Source organism: Echeneis naucrates, chromosome 7, assembly GCF_900963305.1.
Source record: "Echeneis naucrates chromosome 7, fEcheNa1.1, whole genome shotgun sequence".
Classification (NCBI taxonomy): Eukaryota; Metazoa; Chordata; class Actinopteri; order Carangiformes; family Echeneidae; genus Echeneis; species Echeneis naucrates.
The window spans coordinates 1,199,938-1,222,459 of record NC_042517.1 but is presented as its reverse complement, the minus strand read 5'-3'; the positions used below and the strand labels follow the sequence as shown (position 1 = coordinate 1,222,459).

General features: G+C 42.8%; 3 protein-coding genes across 3 annotated transcripts; all 3 read left to right on the top strand.

Moving 5' to 3' along the window:
* Window positions 1–26: 26 nt before the first annotated feature.
* LOC115045853 (suppressor of tumorigenicity 14 protein homolog) lies at window positions 27–9,038 on the top strand. The gene is made up of 19 exons (XM_029505781.1): window positions 27–406; window positions 2,045–2,207; window positions 2,521–2,651; window positions 2,754–2,824; window positions 3,045–3,235; window positions 3,319–3,354; window positions 3,540–3,765; window positions 3,981–4,117; window positions 4,198–4,295; window positions 4,389–4,489; window positions 5,054–5,187; window positions 5,318–5,422; window positions 5,650–5,757; window positions 5,860–5,976; window positions 6,183–6,308; window positions 6,395–6,578; window positions 6,655–6,926; window positions 7,284–7,420; window positions 7,621–9,038. Exons 1-19 carry the CDS (start codon window positions 365–367, stop codon window positions 7,780–7,782), a joined length of 2,541 nt encoding a protein of 846 aa, XP_029361641.1. The 5' UTR covers window positions 27–364; the 3' UTR covers window positions 7,783–9,038.
* Window positions 9,039–15,452: 6,414 nt separating this feature from the next.
* LOC115046815 (uncharacterized) lies at window positions 15,453–17,058 on the top strand. Its single transcript, XM_029507437.1, has 5 exons — window positions 15,453–15,587; window positions 15,669–15,917; window positions 16,236–16,514; window positions 16,850–16,933; window positions 17,005–17,058. The coding sequence occupies exons 1-5, from the start codon at window positions 15,453–15,455 to the stop codon at window positions 17,056–17,058; spliced, it is 801 nt and encodes a 266-aa protein (XP_029363297.1).
* A 2,688-nt stretch (window positions 17,059–19,746) lies between these two features.
* LOC115045864 (uncharacterized) lies at window positions 19,747–22,141 on the top strand. Its single transcript, XM_029505801.1, has 4 exons — window positions 19,747–20,334; window positions 20,888–21,166; window positions 21,504–21,587; window positions 21,659–22,141. Exons 1-4 carry the CDS (start codon window positions 19,870–19,872, stop codon window positions 21,710–21,712), a joined length of 882 nt encoding a protein of 293 aa, XP_029361661.1. The 5' UTR covers window positions 19,747–19,869; the 3' UTR covers window positions 21,713–22,141.
* The last annotated feature ends 381 nt before the right edge of the window (window positions 22,142–22,522 follow it).

Sequence of the window (22,522 nt, the reverse complement as noted above, 5' to 3'; positions counted from 1 at the left end):
TCCGGTGTACCTGCAGCGACCAATCAGCTTCCGTCACTCTGACTCCGGTCGGCAGAGTGAGTCTCCGGTTTCCTGCTCTCCGTCAGAACCGTATTTCCTCTCTCCAACCCGGACCTGGACCCGGACCTCAGCCCGAACCTGAACCTGAACCCGGACCCGGACCCGGATACTGACAGAGAACTAACACTGAAGTCAAACTAAAGCTTTTCTTCGGCCTGTCGGGAGGAGACACCTGCAGCGGCTCACCTGTCGCCATGTCACCTGAAGTCACGGCTCCCCGGTAAAAAAAAAAAAACAGACAACAAAGGACGGATTTTAACAAACCCACTAACGAACTAAAGGAACACAAAAACTGGGACCGGTCATGGATTTGCTGGACTCGGGAGAGAAGTTCCATCCGACACAGGTGAGTCCAGGACCTTGTGACGTCACAGGGTCTAAAGGTTTCCAGAAAAGAAACCAAAAGGTTTTATTATTATTATGAAAACGTCCCAGACAGACAGACAGACGGAGGTTTGGCTGTTTCACAAAGTAAACAAACAGGAAACCATCAGGCAGTTCATTCATTCGTGGAAACACTTTATTATCACTTTATAAAAAGGAACATCTGCAAATCTGATTTTAACCCACCAACCTAATTATTTAGATCGATGTGATCAACTTTATTTGTGTCCTAACTGACAGCATTTTTATTTTCTCTTTACTCGTTAAGAAACAGATGACAATAATCATCAATAAGTTGTGTATCTAAGTTAATTCAGTTTCTTCTCAGCCAATAATCAGTTCGACTCTCTGACTCCTTCTGTGTGTTTATCCGTCCGTTCTCATCCTCCATCTTTGATACTGACGTCCAGAGTCATGTCTCTACGTCAGACGCTCCTATTGGCTCAGGTGAGTGATGTCACAGCCAATCAGAGAGTCTCTGGATCAGTCCTGTATGTTTCTGAGTTTATTGTGTTGACAGAATAAAGACAATCAGATATTTGGAGCTGATTTTTCATCATTAATGAGCAGAACTCCTGATCAGATAAAGACAGAAAGGACCCAAACACATGAGAGGAACTTTTCTTTGGTCGTTCTGCTTCACACAGTTTTTATCAGGAAAAGAAGGAAACATTCACAGTGTGGTTTTAGTTTTTTCTTGTATTCTGAGCTTCTCTCCCCGATTCCAGAGAGAACAGAGTCTGAACTGAGTCACATATAGACTCAGATGAGGTAAAAAAAAAAAAAAAAACTTCACATCAGATGGTTCTTTAGAGACTGTGACAGTTTGGACCTCTCAGAAAGTATCAGGGTGTCAAACACTGAATCAGGACTGAGCAGGACGCAACATGCTGACATGTCGAGTTACAGAAGTGAGGCAGCATTCCTTTTCAGAAACACCCTTTCCATTCTCACTGTGTGTGTGACCTGAAACACTCCTGTTGCAGACAAACTGGTTAGATAACTCAAACATCAACATGCTTTTCCACATTGTTTTATTTTATTTAGTTGAAGGCAATGAAAAGAAACTGTACACAAACAGTTTGTATCTGTGAGTGTCCATCAGTTTCTGGGCGTCGGCCTTTGTGTGCGGTGGCCATGTCATCTTCAGCCAGTGACGGGGCTTTCTCTCCTCTGTGGGTGTGGCCTAATTGAGCTGAAACGATCAGAAAATAACATTCATGTTTTTGACTCACAGCTGTGCGATTGTTCGTGCCGCTCCGCTCACTCTGAAGCTCGCTCTGTCAGTCACACCAAAGCCCCGCCCCTAACCCCTCCCCTTTCCCTCTAAATGGAGCATTATGTTGTGTTGAAGACTGTAAACTAGAGACTGAGACCATGAACTCATCAGGAAAACGTTTACTGAGGAGGAGGAGGGACATTTTCCCATAGACTCCAACGGATTACAGATTTTATAACCAGTGCAGTTGTCCCTGATAGACTTGAGTTTCCTCGTCAGCTGTGGATTCACTTCACAGACCCAGAGTCCAGGTTTATAAACACACAAAGGTCAGAGGTGAACCCGAACTCCTCCCCCCGCTGTGTGTCTGTCTGTCAGCAGGACCCTGACTGGGACACCGTGCTCCAGTTCCTGCCAGCCTCTGACTCCAAACACCTGGAGAAGAAACCGGGCCGCAGGAAGAAGATGTGGATCGGACTCGGTCTGGTTCTTGCGGCGGGCTCTCTGGCTCTGCTGACCGGACTGCTGGTGTGGCACTTTCACTGTGAGTCCTTTCAACAACTTTCATTCGCACAGCCATTGTTGTCGTATCGTAGCTTCACTTATATAACGTAAAGTTTTACAGGAAACAGGAAGTTACGTGGGTCCAGTTGGTTTGGCTCTACATGGTTGGCCGTTTTTTTGTTTGTTCGTTTTGTCTGTTTATTTACCTTTGGACAGACAAGTGATGTCAGATCAGCTGATACTCCTCAAACAGGTTCTTCAGTTACGAGCAGCTTCTTCTCTGAGGGTACGTGATGTTTGTGTGATCAGGGAGTTCACAACTGACTTCCCCTCTCTCTTGCTCGTCCACTCAGTACGTAGTAACGTCAAGGTGCGGAGAGTTTACATCGGCTCGATGGGGATCAGTCACCAGCGCTTCCTGTCGGCACACGAGGACCCCAACAGTCCCGAGTTCACTAACCTGGCCTCTCTAGTCAGGCAGCAGGTGAGATTCACACAGCCCCAAAGCATCATGGGAGTTCTCCACACACTGTAATCTTTGTTCTGGATTTGAAATGAGACTAATGATGATGTTTGTCTCTTTCAGCTGAACCTGATCTACTCCAAAAACTCTGTGCTGTCGAAGTACTTTAAAGGCTCCACAGTCCAGGCTTTCAGGTAGAGTCATGTGACACACGAAACTGGTCCAGGTCCAATATGGCCTAAAGATAGATGTTAAAGGTCACGTACCGTCTAAACGTAGACGTCCGTGCAGTCTTTGATTATAAATCAGGTCTATGTTCTATGGCCAGCCTTTATGCTAAGCAAGGCCAACCCCCTTCTGAAGCCACAGAGGCGGATCTGACAGACTGATCGGGTTTTGTTTCTCATTTCGTAGTGAGGGTGAAGACGGCAGCGACAGCATCATGGCCTATTACGAGTCAGACTTCGACGTCCCCACCCTTCAGCAGCCTTCGCTGGACAAAGCCATGGAGTCTCTGGAGCCGCCGTCAGGAGGTCATCAGGGCCGGGGGCGACTTTTGCTGAGACCCGAAGATCCCCTGAATGTCAACAGCGTCATCTCACGAGGTTTGGACACTCCGACAGCACGTCATCCTCAGATACTGTTAAAGTATGAAAGTGCTGAATTTCCTTTCCCTTTATCTCCACAGCTATCGATCCACGCATGACCAGAGCCTCTTTATTAGGTAAGAACTCTTAATTGAAGCTTTTCTTAAAGAGCCATACAGTCTAAAGGTAGACGCCACGGGGTCTACATCGATACTGCCCATCTATCAGCATGCTGCGTTTTCTGAGAAAAGCTCTGCGTCAGATTCAGAAAGTTGGTTTTCGAAGGATTCATCTTTTATAGCCAGACTTTTATTTTTTTCAGTGAAGTCCTTCACCATCCACGTCAACAAAGCGGGAACCTTTGACTCTCCCGGGTTTCCAGACTCTACGTACCCACCGAATGTCTACCTGCAGTGGAGGCTTCGGGCTGACCCCCGCCACCGAGTCCAGCTGGACTTCCACACTCTGATCCTGGAGGACGACTGCCAGCAGGACTTCATCAAAATCTATGACTCCCTAGTTCCAATTGAGCACCGAGCTCTGACAGAGTGAGACAAGTTTAAATTTACCCTTATTCAGGTGAGCAAAGCAGCTGCTGTGGTTGGTTCCTGACAGAATACACTTCCTTATCTCTGGATCTCAGAGAAATCAAGATTTTAATTGAATAGTAACTTCTTGTCTCAGCAGCACTTTAAGAAACTTCAGTGTCAGTTCCTTCCAGGTGGACGTGGGGACTAACTGTGTTTGTGTGTTGTCTCCTCAGACAGTGTGGGTATCCTCATAAGTCCCTCACCTTCCTGTCCTCAGGAAACGTCATGTTGTTGACTCTGGTCACCAGCGAGGAGAAGGAGTTCCCCGGCTTCAGAGTCAACTACGCCCAGATCCCTCTGACTGAACAAGGTGCCACATTTATCTGCCTTATGTGATGGTAAACTGGTCCTATCCTTTGACCCCTGACCTCTGAATGTGCCTGTCTGCAGAGTGTGGAGGAACGCTGACAGAGAACAAGGGCACCCTGTCCACGCCTTTCTTCCCCTCCAACTACCCACCAAAGACCTCGTGTGTCTGGAACATCGAGGTACATCCATGTTATGGTCCTGAGGAGAACGACTGTCACCAGGCTGCAGTCCTTGCTAATGCACACTCATGTTCCCTGTTTTCTCTTTTTAAGGTCCCGCAGGAAAACTTTGTGAAGGTTCAGTTCAACAGGTTTTTCATTGGAAATGAAAGTGCTGACTGTCCCAATGATTATGTTGAGGTCAACAATGAAAGGTTAGTGGTTCTGTTTTTCCTCACCCTTTTGTTTCGGTACCTTCTCTGAATGCTTCTCTTTTTTTTCTACGGTCAATCTTGTCCATCGAAGTAGAAAATGGCCTGGTGGCTAATATTTGAGACTGTAACTTGGATACCATTTCTCTGAAATTGTGATATGTTAAGACAGTTGAAGACCAGACGGGGAAGAAGTGATTGATTTGTGGGCTTCTGTATGATCTGGACATGACGTCAATTAATTGTTGGTGCAGAATTAGCTTGGCTTAAAAGTTCAAAGTTCAGATCATCAAGACCAACAAAATTAAGGTCTCGTCAAAAGTCCAAACTCAACTAACCTGAAGAAAGACGTTATTTTAGGAGCGGCAGGAAGTTTAGTCTCTGAATCTGTGAATGAATTTGGGACTTGTGACTTGTCTTCTTGTGAAAAACAATGTTCCCAGAAGTAAAGATCAGATTTTACATTCTTGCTTTCATGAGTGTAGACTTGAGGTCTGGCCACTTGTCAATAACAGCAGCTGCCGGCATTAGCTGAATGTGTAACCTCCCTGTCTGTTTTTGTTGCAGATTGTGCGGCAGGAATTTAAAAAGCACAGTGATCATCAGACAAAGCAACAAGATGACAATCAATTTTAAATCCGACTTGTCCTACGTCGACCAGGGTTTCAGCGCTGAGTATGAAGCCTTCATCCCAACCAACCGTAAGGAAAAAAAAAAAGAAACCCCGAAACTTTCCACTTCAGCTACTGATGTGTCTTGATTCTTTGGATTGATTCGCTTCCTGCACAGCGTTTTGTGTTCATTGTGTGATTGTTTCCTGTGGTCCATCAGCTTGTCCAGGACGGTTCCAGTGCACCAACAACCTCTGCATCAACAAGACTCTGCAGTGCGATGGCTGGAACGACTGTGGCGACAGCAGCGACGAAGACAACTGCAGTGAGTCTAAACTTACAGCGGAAAACATCTGTGGAACAAAATAATCTTATTTCATTTAACTCTTATTCCCAGTTATTTTTCTGTGATCATAATGTGAAGGTCATATATCCGACCCAACAGACGTGGGCCGATACTTTTAAAGAATGACACAAGATGATGAAGGCTGAGAAACACAGACAGAGGAAGGAAGTCAAACTACATGTTTTCTTCTTTGTGTTTCTGCCCAGCGTGCAATGCATCTCAGATGAAATGTAGAAATGGACGCTGTAAACCAAAATTCTGGCGATGCAATGGGTTGGACGACTGTGGAGACAACACGGATGAAGAAAACTGCAGTAGGTCCAACTATGAATGATAGTCTGTGTGCAGCGAAAACCTGCACACAGACAGCTGTATGTAAACTCTAAAACTCCTTTGATGTCTCTCTTCCATCGTAGCAAAGTGTGAACCAGGAAAGTTTTCCTGCAGAAACGGACGCTGTATCTCTGGAAAGTTGGAGTGTAACGGAAAGGACGAATGTGGTGATGGATCTGATGAGTCTAAATGTGAAAAATGTAAGAGAAAAAATGGTTTCTCACACTGATACATCAAGAAAAGGGCTCACTGTTTAAATAAATATACAGTGACGTTCAGAGGACATAAAATTTCAGAGCTTCCGCCACCAAAAACCGTTGGTGTGAGTTGTGAGTCTGTTGCTGTTCACTCAGTTGGATCCATGTTCAGTGCCAGTTCTGATACCGTTGTGTCTCCTGTCACTCAGCTCTGGTGCTGAATCAGTGTTCAGAATTCACCTTCCACTGCAAGAACGGACACTGCATCAGTAAACTGAACCCGGAGTGTGACGGCGAGGAGGACTGTGATGACGGCTCCGATGAGGCCGACTGCAGTACGTCCCGTGTCCTCAAACCATTGTCGTTCCAAGTCCGTGTGTAGGATCTGTGTGTGCAATAACTTGTTGGTGTGTATCTGCAGAGTGCGGGGCGAGGCCGTACCGGAGCTCTCGTATCGTGGGCGGTCAGGAGTCGAGAAAGGGCGAGTGGCCCTGGCAGGTCAGCCTCCACATTAAAGGCACAGGTCACGTGTGTGGAGCGTCGGTGTTGAGTTCCAGCTGGCTGGTGACCGCTGCTCACTGCGTCCAAGACACCAAAGACAACAAGTAGGAGCCAAACACAGTCTGGTACATATTCCTGGATTCCTTCCAGCGCTCTGACCTCTGACCTCTGTTTATGCAGGTACTCACAAGCGGACCAATGGGAGGCCTTGTTGGGTCTGCACATCCAGAGTCAGACTAATGAGTGGACGGTGAGGAAGAACATTAAGCGGATCATTGCCCACCCAGACTATAACGATTATACCTTCAACAATGACATTGCCCTGATGGAGCTGGATGGCGAAATCACCCTCAACCAGTACATCTGGCCCATCTGCCTGCCCTCCCCCACCTATGACGTCCCAGCAGGCCAAGAGGCGTGGATCACCGGCTGGGGCGCCACCAGAGAGGGAGGTGAGCTGATGTCAATCAAAGTTGTGTGGTTCTTTCTTTGCTTGGTTGGCTGCATCAATATTCATTTATCAAGAAGAAGAAACCGCCACGCCCACCCTGTTTGATTGACCAAAACTCATGGAATACTTTTAACAAATGATTAGTTTGGCGGTTTAAAGGTCCATATAGTCTAAAGGTAGGTTCCTGACAGAATACACTTCCGTGTCAGGTCTAGGTTCTCCATTAAAACAGAGGAAGTATCAAAGGTCTCAGACCTTGGACTGAATACTTTATTGGACTGCTCAAAAAGCTGTCGGTCGATCAGAGGTGACTGACTTTGATGTTGAGACCTACTGAAACAGAATGCTTCTTCATCAGGTATGGCCGCGACCGTCCTGCAGAAGGCGGAGGTTCGGATCATCAACAGCACGGTGTGTAACGGTCTGATGAGTGAGGACATCACAGACGGGATGCTGTGCGCCGGTATCCTCCAAGGAGGCGTGGATGCATGCCAGGTGATGTCTGCAAAAAAAATGTTACTGTGTCAGCGTATTTTTCTGAGTGCAGATTGATGAGAGGAAAATAATTTAAATGCTTAGAAAATGTGACACGATGAAGGTGTCTGGATGAACGATACATAAACCAAAACAACATGTCTTTGTGTGCCTGAAGCCAATCAGTGTCCTTTATTTGAACTCCTCTCTGACCTCCTCAGGGTGACTCCGGTGGTCCTTTGTCCATCACCAGTGCCAGTGGGCAGGCCTTCCTGGCTGGCGTTGTGAGCTGGGGCGACGGCTGCGGACTGAGGAACAAACCTGGCATCTACACCCGCGTCACCAAATATCGCAACTGGATAAAGGAGAACTGCGGCGTGTAGCACCACGGCCCTCTGGATGACAAGTATTACTCTCTGGATAGTTATGACTATGGATTCTGTTTTCAAGCCGGAATAACCTCAGCTGCTCTCCACTTCTCCGGGGAAGCTCAATACATCGAACTCACATGTGACCCACAGACTATAAAAGTGGATGAAGATTGTGGCTCTGAAAAGTGAAGCCGATGAGCCCTAAATCTTTCTGTATAATGAACTTCAGGGGAGACTCAGAATTTCTGAGGTAGATATCTTGCTATGAATTAGTTTGTATAGGAGTACACCTTATGTTTCCATTTTATTTTCAAATGAAACTTTTCTTTCAGGGCAAAAGAGAACTTCAAGCACTCTAACTTCACCAACTACACGTTCTCCTTATTTATCTCAAACTCAAAGGACACGACTGTGGTTGTTTGTACAGTTACACATTTCACAACAGAGCTGGTGTGGGTGACATTAAAACAATAAACTGTCACACACCCTGAAAATATGAAGTTCATCTCAGGACCTCAGCGTGTTAAATCAGCATCGATGTCATTGTAATTTACATTGAAGTTGTGAACTTGCTCAGATTTAATAGAATTCATTATAACTGTAACATTTATATACTGAAATTATGAGTTTAAAATGTCATTGTAGGTTTCTCTTTTTTAATCAAAAATTCCTGTTAGTAAAAAAGTTGAATATATTTTTTTTAATCAAAGCTACTTTTGGTTTTGGTTGCTTTTTATCTTACTGCATAATTACTTTTGATCTATAGAGATTTTAGTCTTTATTATTAAATTCATAAATTGTGATAGTTGTTCCAATAGATCTGTATGCATCATCATAAATTTAGAAATGAATATTTCTGTATAATTTGTAAATGATGCTCCCTGTTGCTTTGCACTACAAAACTGGAGGGCACTGATATTTCAAATCAGTTTTTAGCAAAGAAAGAAAATGAATGGAAAAAAAAAACGTATTAGTGGTTAGATTAGATTTTTTTTATTAGATTAGAAATTTACCTTAATGGAGCTGTTTGCAAGTATTCTTATTTTTTTTATTCATGTTTCTGCCGATTGTATTTATTTGTACAGCCTTTTTACTTGCATGGGCTTTGGATTTCTGTCTTTGCTTTTGTCCTGGTAATAATCTGCATGAGCTGCAGGATTGTGAAGGTGTTAATGGGGCAGAGAAATGCCCAAATGAATGTCATACAAATTTCCTCAGCCAGCCAATTTATACATTCATACAAATACAGAAAGAAAAACTGTTTCTAATGGCATTCAACCTGTCTGTTTTTGAAGCAAATAAATATTTATGTAATAACAGTTTATGAGAAAAGTAAAACACACGAAACACAAAGTAAACAAATGTACATTTGTTCCTATATCTACAAAAGTGATAAAGAAATCAGTTTACCAACATTTGAATATAGAATAATATTGCACATGGATGTAGTTATTGATGGATGGGGGGGGTAAAGACATGGTTGAGCAGGAAGATCATGGCATCCTCAACTCCCAAGTTGCACTGTAGAGGATCCAAGTGTTGTTTGACCAGGGGCCGGAGCTGCTCCAAGATGAGTCTCTCCAGGGCCTCAGCACCATCAGTCTGTAGTCCTTGGTGCCACAGGAACGAGGCAGGACGTCTTCCACAGCACAGAGAGCCTCTGCAGACTCAGGCTCATGCAGAAGACATGGAGTACTCCACAGAGCTGGGTGGCACAGGCCTCACGTAGTCAGCTGTGATGTTCACTGTAGAGGTGACTGACGGGGGGGGGGGGGGGGGGGGGAGTGGGCAGCCTGCAGTGATGTTGATGGGGGCAGGGGCCACAGTGTCAAATCTGTTGAAAAACAGGTTGAGTTGGTTGGCCCTGTCCACGTTGCCAGCTGACCTGAAACCTGTGACCAGACCTCTCTGGTGTTGTTCAGCTGAAGCCTCGACAGCTTCGTCCTGCACAGCTCCTTAGCCTCTCTGATCCTGACGCTCAACTGCCTCTGTATTCTCAGCTCTTTCCTATTTCCATCTCTAAAGGTCCTCTTCTTCTGGTTCCGGATGGCTTTGATGTCCTTTGTTACGCAGGGCTTGTTGTTTGGGTAACAATGAACAGTCTCAGGACGATGGCGTCTTCACAGAAGTTTACATACTCTGTGATACGCACTGTGAGCTCATCGATGTCCTCTCCATTCGGCTCACAGAGTGCCTGACAGTCTGTGGTCTTAAAACATCCCTGCAGTGTCTCATAAGCCTCCTCTGACCATCTCCTCACTGGCCTCGTGGTCTCAGGCTGGTTTTTCACCAGATGGACATAACAGGGGCTGAGGTGCACCAGGTTGTAATCTGAACTTCCCAGAGGTGGCAGGAGAGAGGAGCTGTATGCGTCCTTCACATTAGCATAGAGCAAGTCCAGGGTCCTGTCATCTCTGGTGGGACAGCTCACATACTGAATGAAATTGGCCAGTATTTTGTCAATGGTGTCATGGTTGACGTCACCCAAGATGAATGCACTTGGGTGTTCAGTCTGTAACCGGGCTATGGCAGAGTGGATGACGTCACACGCCGAGGTTGGGTTTGCAGAGGAGGAGGGGGGGGTGTAAACAGTCATCATTAAAACATGGGAAAGCTCACGGGGGAGTCCAAAGATTTCACCACCGGTTATTCACAAGAAGGGCAAGCCCCCCTCCTTTCCACTTACCGGTCCCGGTGCCGTCCCTGTTGGCCCGGACAGTCAGGTAGCCCTCAATGGAAACTTTGTCATCAGGGATTCCCTGGTGCAGCCATGTCTCTGTAAAGCACACAAATTTAACTTAATTTAAAGAATTTACTAATCAAATTTATACATTTACCTATTTAAATATTTTGTAAAATAAATATTGACTCATTACAAATTAATCTTGCAACATCACTAGTTTAAACAGTTTTAAATTACTCCCATTTAAATTTTAATACATTAAACACATTTTAACTACTTAATCAAAAAAATATATTACACAACTTAATACTTATGTTCACTTTCTGTATTTATGTCAAATCTATCTGAAAGATTAAATTTCAACGACTGGTTTTATGAATTTGAACAATGAAAGGGATGATTCTCCCAACATGTCGGACCTCAGACCAGCAGCGCTATCTTCACGTTATATTTCATTTCAAATGCACAATAAACATAAGCATTACCATTTTAACCTTTTAATCATTGAAATATAAGTTAGTTTTCTCTGTCAACGTGACTAAAGTAAAGCTTTCTTACCGTCTCTGAGGTCTTCCATGCAGTGATGCCACCAAACAAAAGATCACACACCTGCCTAACCCTAACCCTGAAACCATCCTGAATGCCCTTCCCCCCGTTTACCTGCGTTTGGGAGTCTGATCTGCTGGATTCTATCACCCTGTAGTGGGAAGGTACTTCTAAAGACATTTAAACCCAAATGCACAATGTCCTTAGATTGGCTTCACATTGTTGTTTTTACTTAAACTCTTCTTTGGCCCTCAGAGTTCTGGGGTCACTCTGTTTCCTCCAGCTGCTCTAAATGGAGCTCCACATCCTAAAGCGTGATGGTTTTTCTGCTAAGGCATGCAGTTGTGGTCGCTGTTAAGAGGAAGAAAGAGTGATGAGAGGAAGAAGAAGTCTTCTCTCTGGCCTGGAGCACGAAACGCTTTAAACACAGGGCAGCTGTAAGTCAGATGATAATTACCAACAAGACTGAGTTCTGTGTAAGTAAACAGGAAACTGACGCCACAGTCTGTCTTAATGAGGTTAATATCATTAATTTAGTTCTCTAGTTTCACCAATCCTGCCTTCTTTATCAGTAATTTAGCTCATTAACTAAAACAGCCATTCCAGCCTGAACTACCTTAATTCTTAGACGTTGATCATTGAATATATAAGAAATGTCTTGAAACTGAGTGTGAGAAGTAAATGAATTCTAAATTTCCCCTGCCGGTTTAAATGAAATATTATGGATTCAATTTTGGGCCCAAACACTGAGATGCTCCATGCCAGGCTCGGTGGTTTCTCTCTCCGGATGTCTGGCCCTCCTGGTCGGTGCCGGTGTAGCCGCCGTCTGTGGGGATGTTGGGTCGGTTAAAGACCCAGCTGTGCTCCTACAGGTCCACCACAGCGCTGGATGAACGGCCGGTTAACGCTTTCTTCCCGGTAAGTGAGAAAAACTACCTGCTAACCCCCGCTAGCCTTTAGTTGGCCTGTAAACGGCTAATGTTAGCTTACCGGAGGCTTAAAAACAGACTTAAGTATACACCGCTAGCTAACGTTAGCTCCTCGGTAGGTAAGAAAAGAATTGAAATGCACACGATTGGCTAACTTTAACTTCCTGATAAGTAAGAAAAATTAAAATATAATAAAGCTAGCCTCTAATCAGCTTGAAAACGGGTAAGGTTGCCTTCTGTGTTGGTAAAGAATTCTTTGAAAGAGTTAGCAGGCGTTAGCTAATCGATGGCGTTTAAACGGCTAACGTTAGCTTCCCGGTACTTTAAAATTTACTGGAATATAACTGGCTAGCTAACATTAGCATGCCGTTAGCGTGTAAACGGCTAACGTTACTGTTACTGGTAACTAAGAAAATGCCTGAAGTATACACGACTGGCTAACGTTAGCTTCCTGTGAGGTTAAAAATACTAGTGGAAATATAAACGGCTAACTAACGTTAACTAGCCGTTCCCCTGTAAACGGCTAACGTTAGCTTTCATTTATGTATAAAAAAAATTATTGATAATGGCTAGCAGACGTTAGCTAGCTGTTAGATGGCGTGTAAGCTAATGCTGTTTTACTGGTAGCTTAAAACGGACTGAAGTAAAAATGGCTAGCTAACGTTAGCTCCCAGTTGCTCATAAGCTAATTTAAATATAACCGGCTAACCAACATTATTTTACTGGTAAATTGATTCAGGTATATATCACAGTGTGTATATAGTGCAACTAAGCTCCAGATATACTCAAATTAATGCATTATTGATAAAGAGCTAACATCAGCTTCCCAGGGGCTAAAATCAGACTTAAGTATAAACAGCTAGCTGATGTTAGCTCCCTTAGCAAGAAGACGGGCTGAGCATGATTTTGGCAGATTACAATGTTTAGTCTGTAAAACCAAAACAGGAACATGATGCTGCAGGACGTTCTTGGAGATGAACTTTCACACTGTGGTATGGAACTCATGAAGATAAGGGAACATGGGATGGCACTGGGGAGAGACCTTTAGAATAAGTTAACCATCAAACAGCTCATTTAATTTGCTTTCGTGGAGCTTAAATCTATCGTCATAATTATGATTTCTGTTAATGGGCATCCAGTAAATAAGGGTATATGTTGTACTTAAGCTATGGATAGTTTTTTTTTTATACAGATCACACAGCAGACGTCTTAGATAAAGGAATAAAAACAGGAAATGTGGTTTCGTGTGTGTGCATGCTTTCAGGGTTTATGCTGATTTAGGTTGTCAGATGATGCCAACAGCACTTCAGAGATGGAGCGAGAAGGAGCACATTTTTTCTGCAGGAAATTCTGCACCTACTTTGGAGTTGTTGCAATTTTTATTTTGCTTGGCAGAGAATTTGAATGCACTTGCAAACCACAAGGCTTTGACTGCAAATTGTACCTAATTCTGCCTGTTAGTCTAGTGTTTGTCTTTATTCTCTGGACAGACAGGTCATTTCAGAGAGTCTGCAGGCACCTATTCTCATGTGTCTTTGGAAGTCATGGTCAGCTTCACACCTGCAGTTTTTTGAGGTCTTCCTTCCGTCACATTATCAAAGCCACTTTCATCGGTTTGCTGTGGGTCGTCTGTGTTTTAATTGATGGAGACTGGTACGTTTGTTGTCTGAACGATCACTCTCAACAACAAGCACAGTTAGCCTGCAAAAACATGGGAAGTCTGACTGATGAGGACAGAGTAATCATCGCTGAGCTGAAAAATGAATCCAGGGTGAGTATTTCTCTTCTTCCCTCTATGAAATGACAGTACAATGTTTTGTTTATTTATTTTTTTCTTTTCTTTTGTTTCAGGTTATTGGCACCTTTTTGCTCTTTGGTATAATTTTTGTGCCAGCCCTGTTGACATCATTTGAATGGAGGAAACCATCCAGTTGTGAAAGAAAACTATTTTACTACACACTGATTCTTGAAGAAGAGAAGAATGTGCTCAAAGACACTTTGAGGAAATTTGCAAAAGAAAAGTTGTCACAGGAAATGGAAAACAAGATCTGTGGTGGCCAATGGGAGGAGTGTTTTGATGTTGCTGAAGAACTGGTCAAAGCGTCTGTTCAACCAACCAATTCTGAGTGAGAGCGAGGGACACAAGCTACATGACGGCTGGGAAAGAATCAACACCGGTCACTTAACACAAATGTTCCTTGTGCAAAAAATCCACTGAAGAAAATTCATCACAAGATTTCAGAGACTTGAACTACAGCACATTTTCTCTTCTTAATTTTCAGATCTTGAAAAAAACCATCTGATAATCCTCCACAAAAAACAATGATTACAGACAAGAAGTTGCTCAGGTCATCGCCACCAGACATTAAATACATTAAATAGTAATGATTCAGCTTTTGCCTTACAGGAAATAGAAGAAATGTTTTTATGTTTAGTTTTTCTATTAATTAACCCTCTACTATACAAAATAACTACAAAATCAATTATCTCAAATTATATAAATTTTTTACTTTTACTTTAATCAGAATTCAAATAAATGGGCTTAGATAATCAAGTACTGAATTAATAAAACATTCATGTATATAACATATAATTGTCTTGTAATCACAAAATTGTATTTTAACTGCAGTAAACAAATAAACTTTTTTTTTTTCTGTCTATATGCAACATCAGTTCTTTTTTTTTATTCATTGAGGCCAATCATTTAGTTCTTGAAAATAATAATCAAACAGGATGATTTGTGGTTGTTCACAGTAACGTCAATGGCATGAGGGCAGGGGGTAGTTTTTTTTTTTTTTGTTTTTTTTTTTTAAAGCTCTTAGACTAGATAAATCTCTTTGTAATGCAATGCCATTTAAAAAAAAAAAAAAAAAAAAAGAGACTGAGTTGAAATATGTTTGCACTGGAGTTGTCAGCACAACACAGCTGAGTTTTGGATGATTGAAAACTGGATGAATGAGTCTTGTTGAATGCTTCGTTACCACTGTTTAAATCAGACAAACAGCAGCTTTGATGAAATATTTTATTCTGACACAAAGTGTTGGACTGAGTAACTGGACCAACACTTCCATAGGGCTTTTTAGCTGTAAATTAGCCTGAAGATTCATCTCATTATTCTATTTTACTCTAATTCTATTCTTTTGAAGGGTTTTGCCAAAATGTTTCCTGGGAGGTAAGTAGATTTTTTTTTTCCCCTCAGCTTTTTTCAGTCTTTAACTCTTCATTGTTTATCAAAGTTTGAGATCATTTGTGGCACAAGTTTATTCCTGGTCAATCTTTTGGGTTTAGTTATTACACTTATTCCAAATAACTTAGTTTTGATACCTGATATCAGCTGTAGAATCACTCCAACCACAGCAGTTGCAGCGGATTGTGCCTAATGTACTTTCCATTTCCTTAATGTGCTTCTCGGCCTCAGTGATAATAGTCAAGGAAAAAAAAAAAACAGGAGTGTGGTTTCACTTTGATACGTCTTTCAGAGGCTGTTTGCTGCCGGCGACAGCAGGTGAAATCTTCCTCCAAAGATGCAGGCCCTGGCTTTGCCGCTGGAGAAACTCCTCGGTCAGGTCAAAGACAACGCCAATGCCATCGTTCTGAGTGTCCTGGTTTTTTCATATCATGTATTTGAGAACGAGTTTCCATGCAGTTGTACACCGCAAGTAGGTTACTGTCGTGTATACATGGTTTTGCCGTGTCTGATCATCACCATCTTGATGCTCTCGACGGACTTGCCCTTTCAGAGAGCGTGGAGTTACACAACGTCCAAGGGCTCGTGTCATTTTGGTTGCACTTTACTCCGTCGCACAGTCAAAGCTGTTTGTGTTGGTCTGTTGTGGGCCACGTCCGTGCTGATCGATGCAGAGTGGTACGTCTGCTGCTGCAATTACAATCCAAGACAGGTGGCGGCTTTACAATGCCAAATCAAGACTAATGATTTGTTTGGCGACAAAGGTGTCGTGACGATCGCAGAGATGAAATCAAATTCCAGGGTAAGAGTTTCTCTTCTGTATGCTGTAGAGGATGGATAGTTTTAGTCAGTACTTATCCTAAAGTCATGAGTCACTTCCTGTCCAGCACCCTCCTGCTATTTCGGACCCCCAGTGTAATCTCTCAGTAAAGATTTCTTTGTTTACTATGAGTGTGTACATACACTATGCAGAAGGGTTGAGCATGTTTTATTTAGTGTTCCAACAAGTTTGGGAGTGGAATTTAATGCCACCAGTTATTAGCACCCTATTCAGATATGACATCATCACTCAACAGAGATGTAATGTGTAAGTGTGAAAACCTTAACGCCTATTTTCCAGATGTACGGCATCGCTTTACTCTTCGCAATCACTTTCATTGGCGCCTTGCTACTGTCGACCTGGACAATTCTCGCAGATGTCTGCCTTTTGCCATGTTGCATGAGACGAATCCTGGTCCACGAGCTGATCTTGGAGGTCGGGGAAGACGTTGTGTCTGAGGCTATGAAAGAGGGACAAAAAAGAGTCTTATCCAAGATAGTTAATGACTACATCAGTCAGGGGGAGTGGGAGAAATGTCTGGATGTTGTCGAAGACCTCATTGAGCCGATAGAACCAAAGGTAAAAGAATCATCACCTGTTTGTCAAGAGTGTCTTTGTTTCTGACTGTCATGATGAAAGGATTTATGGATTAACTCAGACTGTGAAAGTCCATCTGGAACATGGAAATCTCAGAAATTACGTATAAAATGCCTCAACAAGAACAACAGACATCTGAGTCAATCCACAAAAAATGCTTCTCCAGTTTGTTGGATTTATAATCTCCAGAGAGGCCAGTAGAGGTCGCTGTGGCATCAGTGTTTCCTCCAACCTTCATCTTCTGACTGAAACCTTTTTGTCTCCTTCAGTTGTTCCTTCTATGGTTTTAATAGCTGGACTACTTTTTTCTTTGACAGAGTCACAATTTAACCTCAACAAACTCTCAAAAGGCTCGAGTCACTTCAATCGACACCCTGACTCTAGAAAGTGAAGAACTTCAGGTATGTAATTACAAAAGATCTGACATATTTCAAACATTTTATCAAATAATTACCATTTTTCTTTTCCCCAGACACAGCTACAATATGCGGACGATGATGAACAGGTGGAAGAAGAAGACCTATGATGATGGTTATTTCTTCGTCCATCGTCTCCTTAATCAGCAGTATTCCACAACAAATGAAACAACTTCAGCTGAGATTTGAAATTTAACATCTGGTCACCTGAATGCATCAAAAACAGCCGTCACTTTACTCACATTTACATCAAAGGATGATGATTCTGTTGAAAACTAAATCTGAAATATCTACAAATGTAATTAAGACCAGATGTTCTCTTTTTAGTACCAGTGTGAACAGCAAAATTTGTTTAATTACATTTAATCCAGAAATGTAAAGGTCACAATTAATGTGCAAAACTGTTAATATTCTAAAAATATTTTTCATTTAGAGATGGCCAAAAGTTCTGTCGATGGCATGATCAACCAGTTATCAAACTGTAGCTGTAACTTTATGAGGGAAATTGATAATAAAGCACAAAATCAGGCCTTTCTGTGCGCAGTCTCCAAAGACATCATGTTTGGGTTCGTTGGTGACTCTAAACTGTCCGTAGGTCTGAGTGGTTGTTGGTCTGTCCAGGATGAGCTGGGATTGGCTCCAGAACCCCCCGTGACCCGGAAACAGATCGGAGGTAGGAGATAAGTGAGAGCACAAAATCAGGTGACACCCAGTGGACAAATCTGTGAACTACACGAAACCCTAACCCACTTATAAAATGTAGCTCACTTTTATATTCATACTGACAGTTTAGGTTTGTTTTGTTTTTGCCCATCTTTCTCCTCCTGAACATTTCAGTAATCTCATCTTCCTAAGGCAGGTTCAAAAGTTAAAAATCGCAAAATCCATTTCTCCAAGCTTGTTTGTTTTGCCGAAACATCATGTGATTAAAAGATTCGCTCATTTCGTGACAGTTCACCAACATCCCCCCAAGACAACGAGTCTCCAAGCCAACAATCTATAACACCCGTTGACATCTGGCATCAACACAAAAACATCTCATTTTGTGGTTTGTTAATGATGTTGTGGAGCGAGCATCAAAAAGGGAACTGCTTTTCAGAGACAGCAGCGCCCCCCCAAACTCTCCTGTGAGGTTCCTTCACTCCTCAAACTTCATCATTCAACCAGAACAGTCTGAATTAGATAATCATCTGAGCCTGAAGCTTAAACATGTACAGACACGAGGCCATAAATAACTGATGTATCTGTACGCTAGTTCCTTTACAAACAGGTAAAATAAAAAAACTAAAAGTTGGACTCTGGTCCAGGACCAGGATTTGAGACATCACTGTTTCTGCCCCGTTTCATTCTCTGTCTCCTCTTCAGTCTTACTTATTGTGTCTCCGTCTTCGATTTTTCTTTCTTTCACTGGTCTCTCTTTCTACCTTCTTATCTCTGACTGCCATCAACCACTCACTCTTCTTTTCTACGTTTCTCCTCCTTCGCCCTCCATTTCCCATTATCGCACAGCTGACAGTATAAATGCTCCTTCTGTCGTTAGCGGATGAATTAAAGTGTTTCAGTAGTGAGTCTACAGTGAATTGTTTTCCGTCCTGGTGCTGAATTGCCATAGAAACTATAATGATAAATAAACTTCACAGGAAGCCAATCAAGTCTGCTGCAGCTCAGTCAGACTCCCTGGTCTAATTCATTCAGTCATTCTGCCTGTTAGTGTTCATCAGGGAAATTTGGTTTACAGACAAAACCACGCACTAAAAACGCTGCAGCTTATCGCACAACATACAGAATATCCTACAGGTAAATGATGGTGAGTAAGGCGGGGAGTCTAGAGCGACAGAAGGCTCTCATAAAAGCAAAATGGAACAGCGAGATTGCAGCAGGGATAAAAGAATCGCTTCTTTTACTCAACAACATGCACGTTTTCAGTCTTTGGGAGCCATCAACGCTGGAGGGAGAGGAAGTTTAAAGGTCCCTTTAAAATGTAAAGGATTCAATTAAGTCAACTTGACAGATATTAACACAAATAGCAGTCCATCCATCTTTTTTCATCCTACCTGGAATCGGGTTATTCATTCATCCATCTTCTATCTCTGATCTGTTTCTGGGTCACGGGGGGTTCTGGAGCCAATCCCAGCTCACTCTGGGCAAGGGGCAGGGTCACCCTGGACAGGTCTCCAGTCCATCACAGAGACTACCAACCACTCACAATCACACTCAGACCTATGGACAATTTAGAGTCACCAATGAACCCAACAGTGCTAAGCACTATGCTGCCGTGCTGCAATGGCATCGGGCCATTCCAGGGAATTCCATTCATTCCTCTCTCTGACACAACTGTTTTAGTCCAGATAGGATATATAGTCCTGCCATCAATTCCTGAATCTACCCCGAGGACTCAGCCCAGGTGGACATGCCTAAAATCCTCCAGAGGAAGACGCTCAAGAGAACTAGACTCCCAGAGCAAAGGGTAGCATGCCTACGCCTCTGCCTTTGTCTGCCACCTGGTCAGCATCTCAGTCAGTTTGTTAGTGTGGCAAAACAGGTGCTCACAGCCATTTTACACAATCCCACTGTAAAACACAAACAAAACACTGAAATACAACAACAAACGCACAAATACACAATGTGGAAACCCATAATCTTGGATGAGGCAAATAGAAAGGGTGCTTGTGAGAATGTTGTGAATTTTTGTGTGATAATGAGAGAATGGGTGGGTGCAGAAAAGGAAGTGGCGGAGAAGGTAGAAGGAAAGACAACGACAGGAAACAGCAGCTACAGATGAGAGAAGAGAGACGAGAACCAAAACTAATTTACTGTGCTACTTTGCCTCAGTCATGCAAAAAAAAAGTGTGGTTTCACTTTTATACGTCTTTCAGAGGCTGTTTGCTGCCGGGCACAGCGGGTGAAATCTTCCTCCAAAGATGCAGGCCCTGGCTTTGCCGCTGGAGAAACTCCTCGGTCAGGTCAAAGACAACGCCAATGCCATCGTTCTGAGTGTCCTGGTTTTTTCATATCATGTATTTGAGAACGGGTTTCCATGCAGTTGTACACCACAAGTAGGTTACTGTCGTGTATACATGGTTTTGCCGTGTCTGATCATCACCATCTTGATGCTCTCGACGGACTTGCCCTTTCAGAGAGCGTGGAGTTACACAATGTCCAAGGGCTCGTGTCATTTTGGTTGCACTTTACTCCGTCGCACAGTCAAAGCTGTTTGTGTTGGTCTGTTGTGGGCCACGTCCGTGCTGATCGATGCAGAGTGGTACGTCTGCTGCTGCAATTACAATCCAAGACAGGTGGCGGCTTTACAATGCCAAATCAAGACTAACATCACGTTTGGCGACAAAGGTGTCGTGACGATCGCAGAGATGAAATCAAATTCCAGGGTAAGAGTTTCTCTTCTGTAGGCTGTAGAGGATGGATAGTTTTAGTCAGTACTTAGTCAGTACTAGATTTCTTTGTTTACTATGAGTGTGTACATACACTATGCAGAAGGGTTGAGCATGTTTTATTTAGTGTTCCAACAAGTTTGGGAGTGGAATTTAATGCCACCAGTTATTAGCACCCTATTAACTATCAAACACTGGATACAGACAAAATCATTCTGTTAGAGAAATCATTAAAACCCTCCAGGGCCATCAAGGGCGGCAGCTAATCCCAGCTGACATTGGCCAAAGGTGGGGGGCAGGCTAGTGACACCAATTAGCCTGAAGTCAAAAGAGCATCTCTTATTTTTATTTAGCATGAACCCAAATTAGTCAGTAGGCTCATGTTAGAGGCCATTGAGGACTTGTTGGTTTTAGCATCAAAAATTATATACTTTTCTAATTAACTGCAACAGGAAGCCTCAGTGAAGCTAGAATTTCTGGACTATACAGGAAATGACATGACTCAGAGATGTAATGTGTAAGTGTGAAAACCTTAACGCCTATTTTCCAGATGTACGGCATCGCTTTACTCTTCGCAATCACTTTCATTGGCGCCTTGCTACTGTCGACCTGGACAATTCTCGCAGATGTCTGCCTTTTGCCATGTTGCATGAGACGAATCCTGGTCCACGAGCTGATCTTGGAGGTCGGGGAAGACGTTGTGTCTGAGGCTATGAAAGAGGGACAAAAAAGAGTCTTATCCAAGATAGTTAATGACTACATCAGTCAGGGGGAGTGGGAGAAATGTCTGGATGTTGTCGAAGACCTCATTGAGCCGATAGAACCAAAGGTAAAAGAATCATCACCTGTTTGTCAAGAGTGTCTTTGTTTCTGACTGTCATGATGAAAGGATTTATGGATTAACTCAGACTGTGAAAGTCCATCTGGAACATGGAAATCTCAGAAATTACGTATAAAATGCCTCAACAAGAACAACAGACATCTGAGTCAATCCACAAAAAATGCTTCTCCACAGTTTGTTGGATTTATAATCTCCAGAGAGGCCAGTAGAGGTCGCTGTGGCATCAGTGTTTCCTCCAACCTTCATCTTCTGACTGAAACCTTTTTGTCTCCTTCAGTTGTTCCTTCTATGGTTTTAATAGCTGGACTACTTTTTTCTTTGACAGAGTCACAATTTTACCTCAACAAACTCTCAAAAGGCTCGAGTCACTTCAATCAACACCCTGACTCTAGAAGCAGAACAACTTCAGGTATGTAATTCCAAAAGATCTGACATATTTCAAACATTTTATCAAATAATTACCATTTTTCTTTTCCCCAGACACGGCTACAATATGCGGACGATGATGAACAGGTGGAAGAAGAAGACCTATGATGATGGTTATTTCTTCGTCCATCGTCTCCTTCATCAGCAGTATTCCACAACAAATGAAACAACTTCAGCTGAGATTTGAAATTTAACATCTGGTCACCTGAATGCATCAAAAACAGCCGTCTCTTTACTCACATTTACATCAAAGGATGATGATTCTGTTGAAAACTAAATCTGAAATATTTACAAATGTAATTAAGACCAGATGTTCTCTTTTTAGTACCAGTGTGAACAGCAAAATTTGTTTAATTACATTTAATCCAGAAATGTAAAGGTCACAATTAATGTGCAAAACTGTTAATATTCTAAAAATATTTTTCATTTAGAGTTGGCAAAAGGTTCTGTCGATGGCATGATCAACCAGTTATCAAACTGTAGCTGTAACTTTATGAGGGAAATTGATAATAAAGCACAAAATCAGGCCTTTCTGTGCGCAGTCTCCAAAGACATCGTGTTTGGGTTCGTTGGTGACTCTAAACTGTCCGTAGGTCTGAGTGGTTGTTGGTCTGTCCAGGGTGAGCTGGGATTGGCTCCAGAACCCCCCGTGACCCGGAAACAGATCGGAGGTAGGAGATAAGTGAGAGCACAAAATCAGGTGACACCCAGTGGACAAATCTGTGAACTACACGAAACCCTAACCCACTTATAAAATGTAGCTCACTTTTATATTCATACTGACAGTTTAGGTTTGTTTTGTTTTTGCCCATCTTTCTCCTCCTGAACATTTCAGTAATCTCATCTTCCTAAGGCAGGTTCAAAAGTTAAAAATCGCAAAATCCATTTCTCCAAGCTTGTTTGTTTTGCCGAAACATC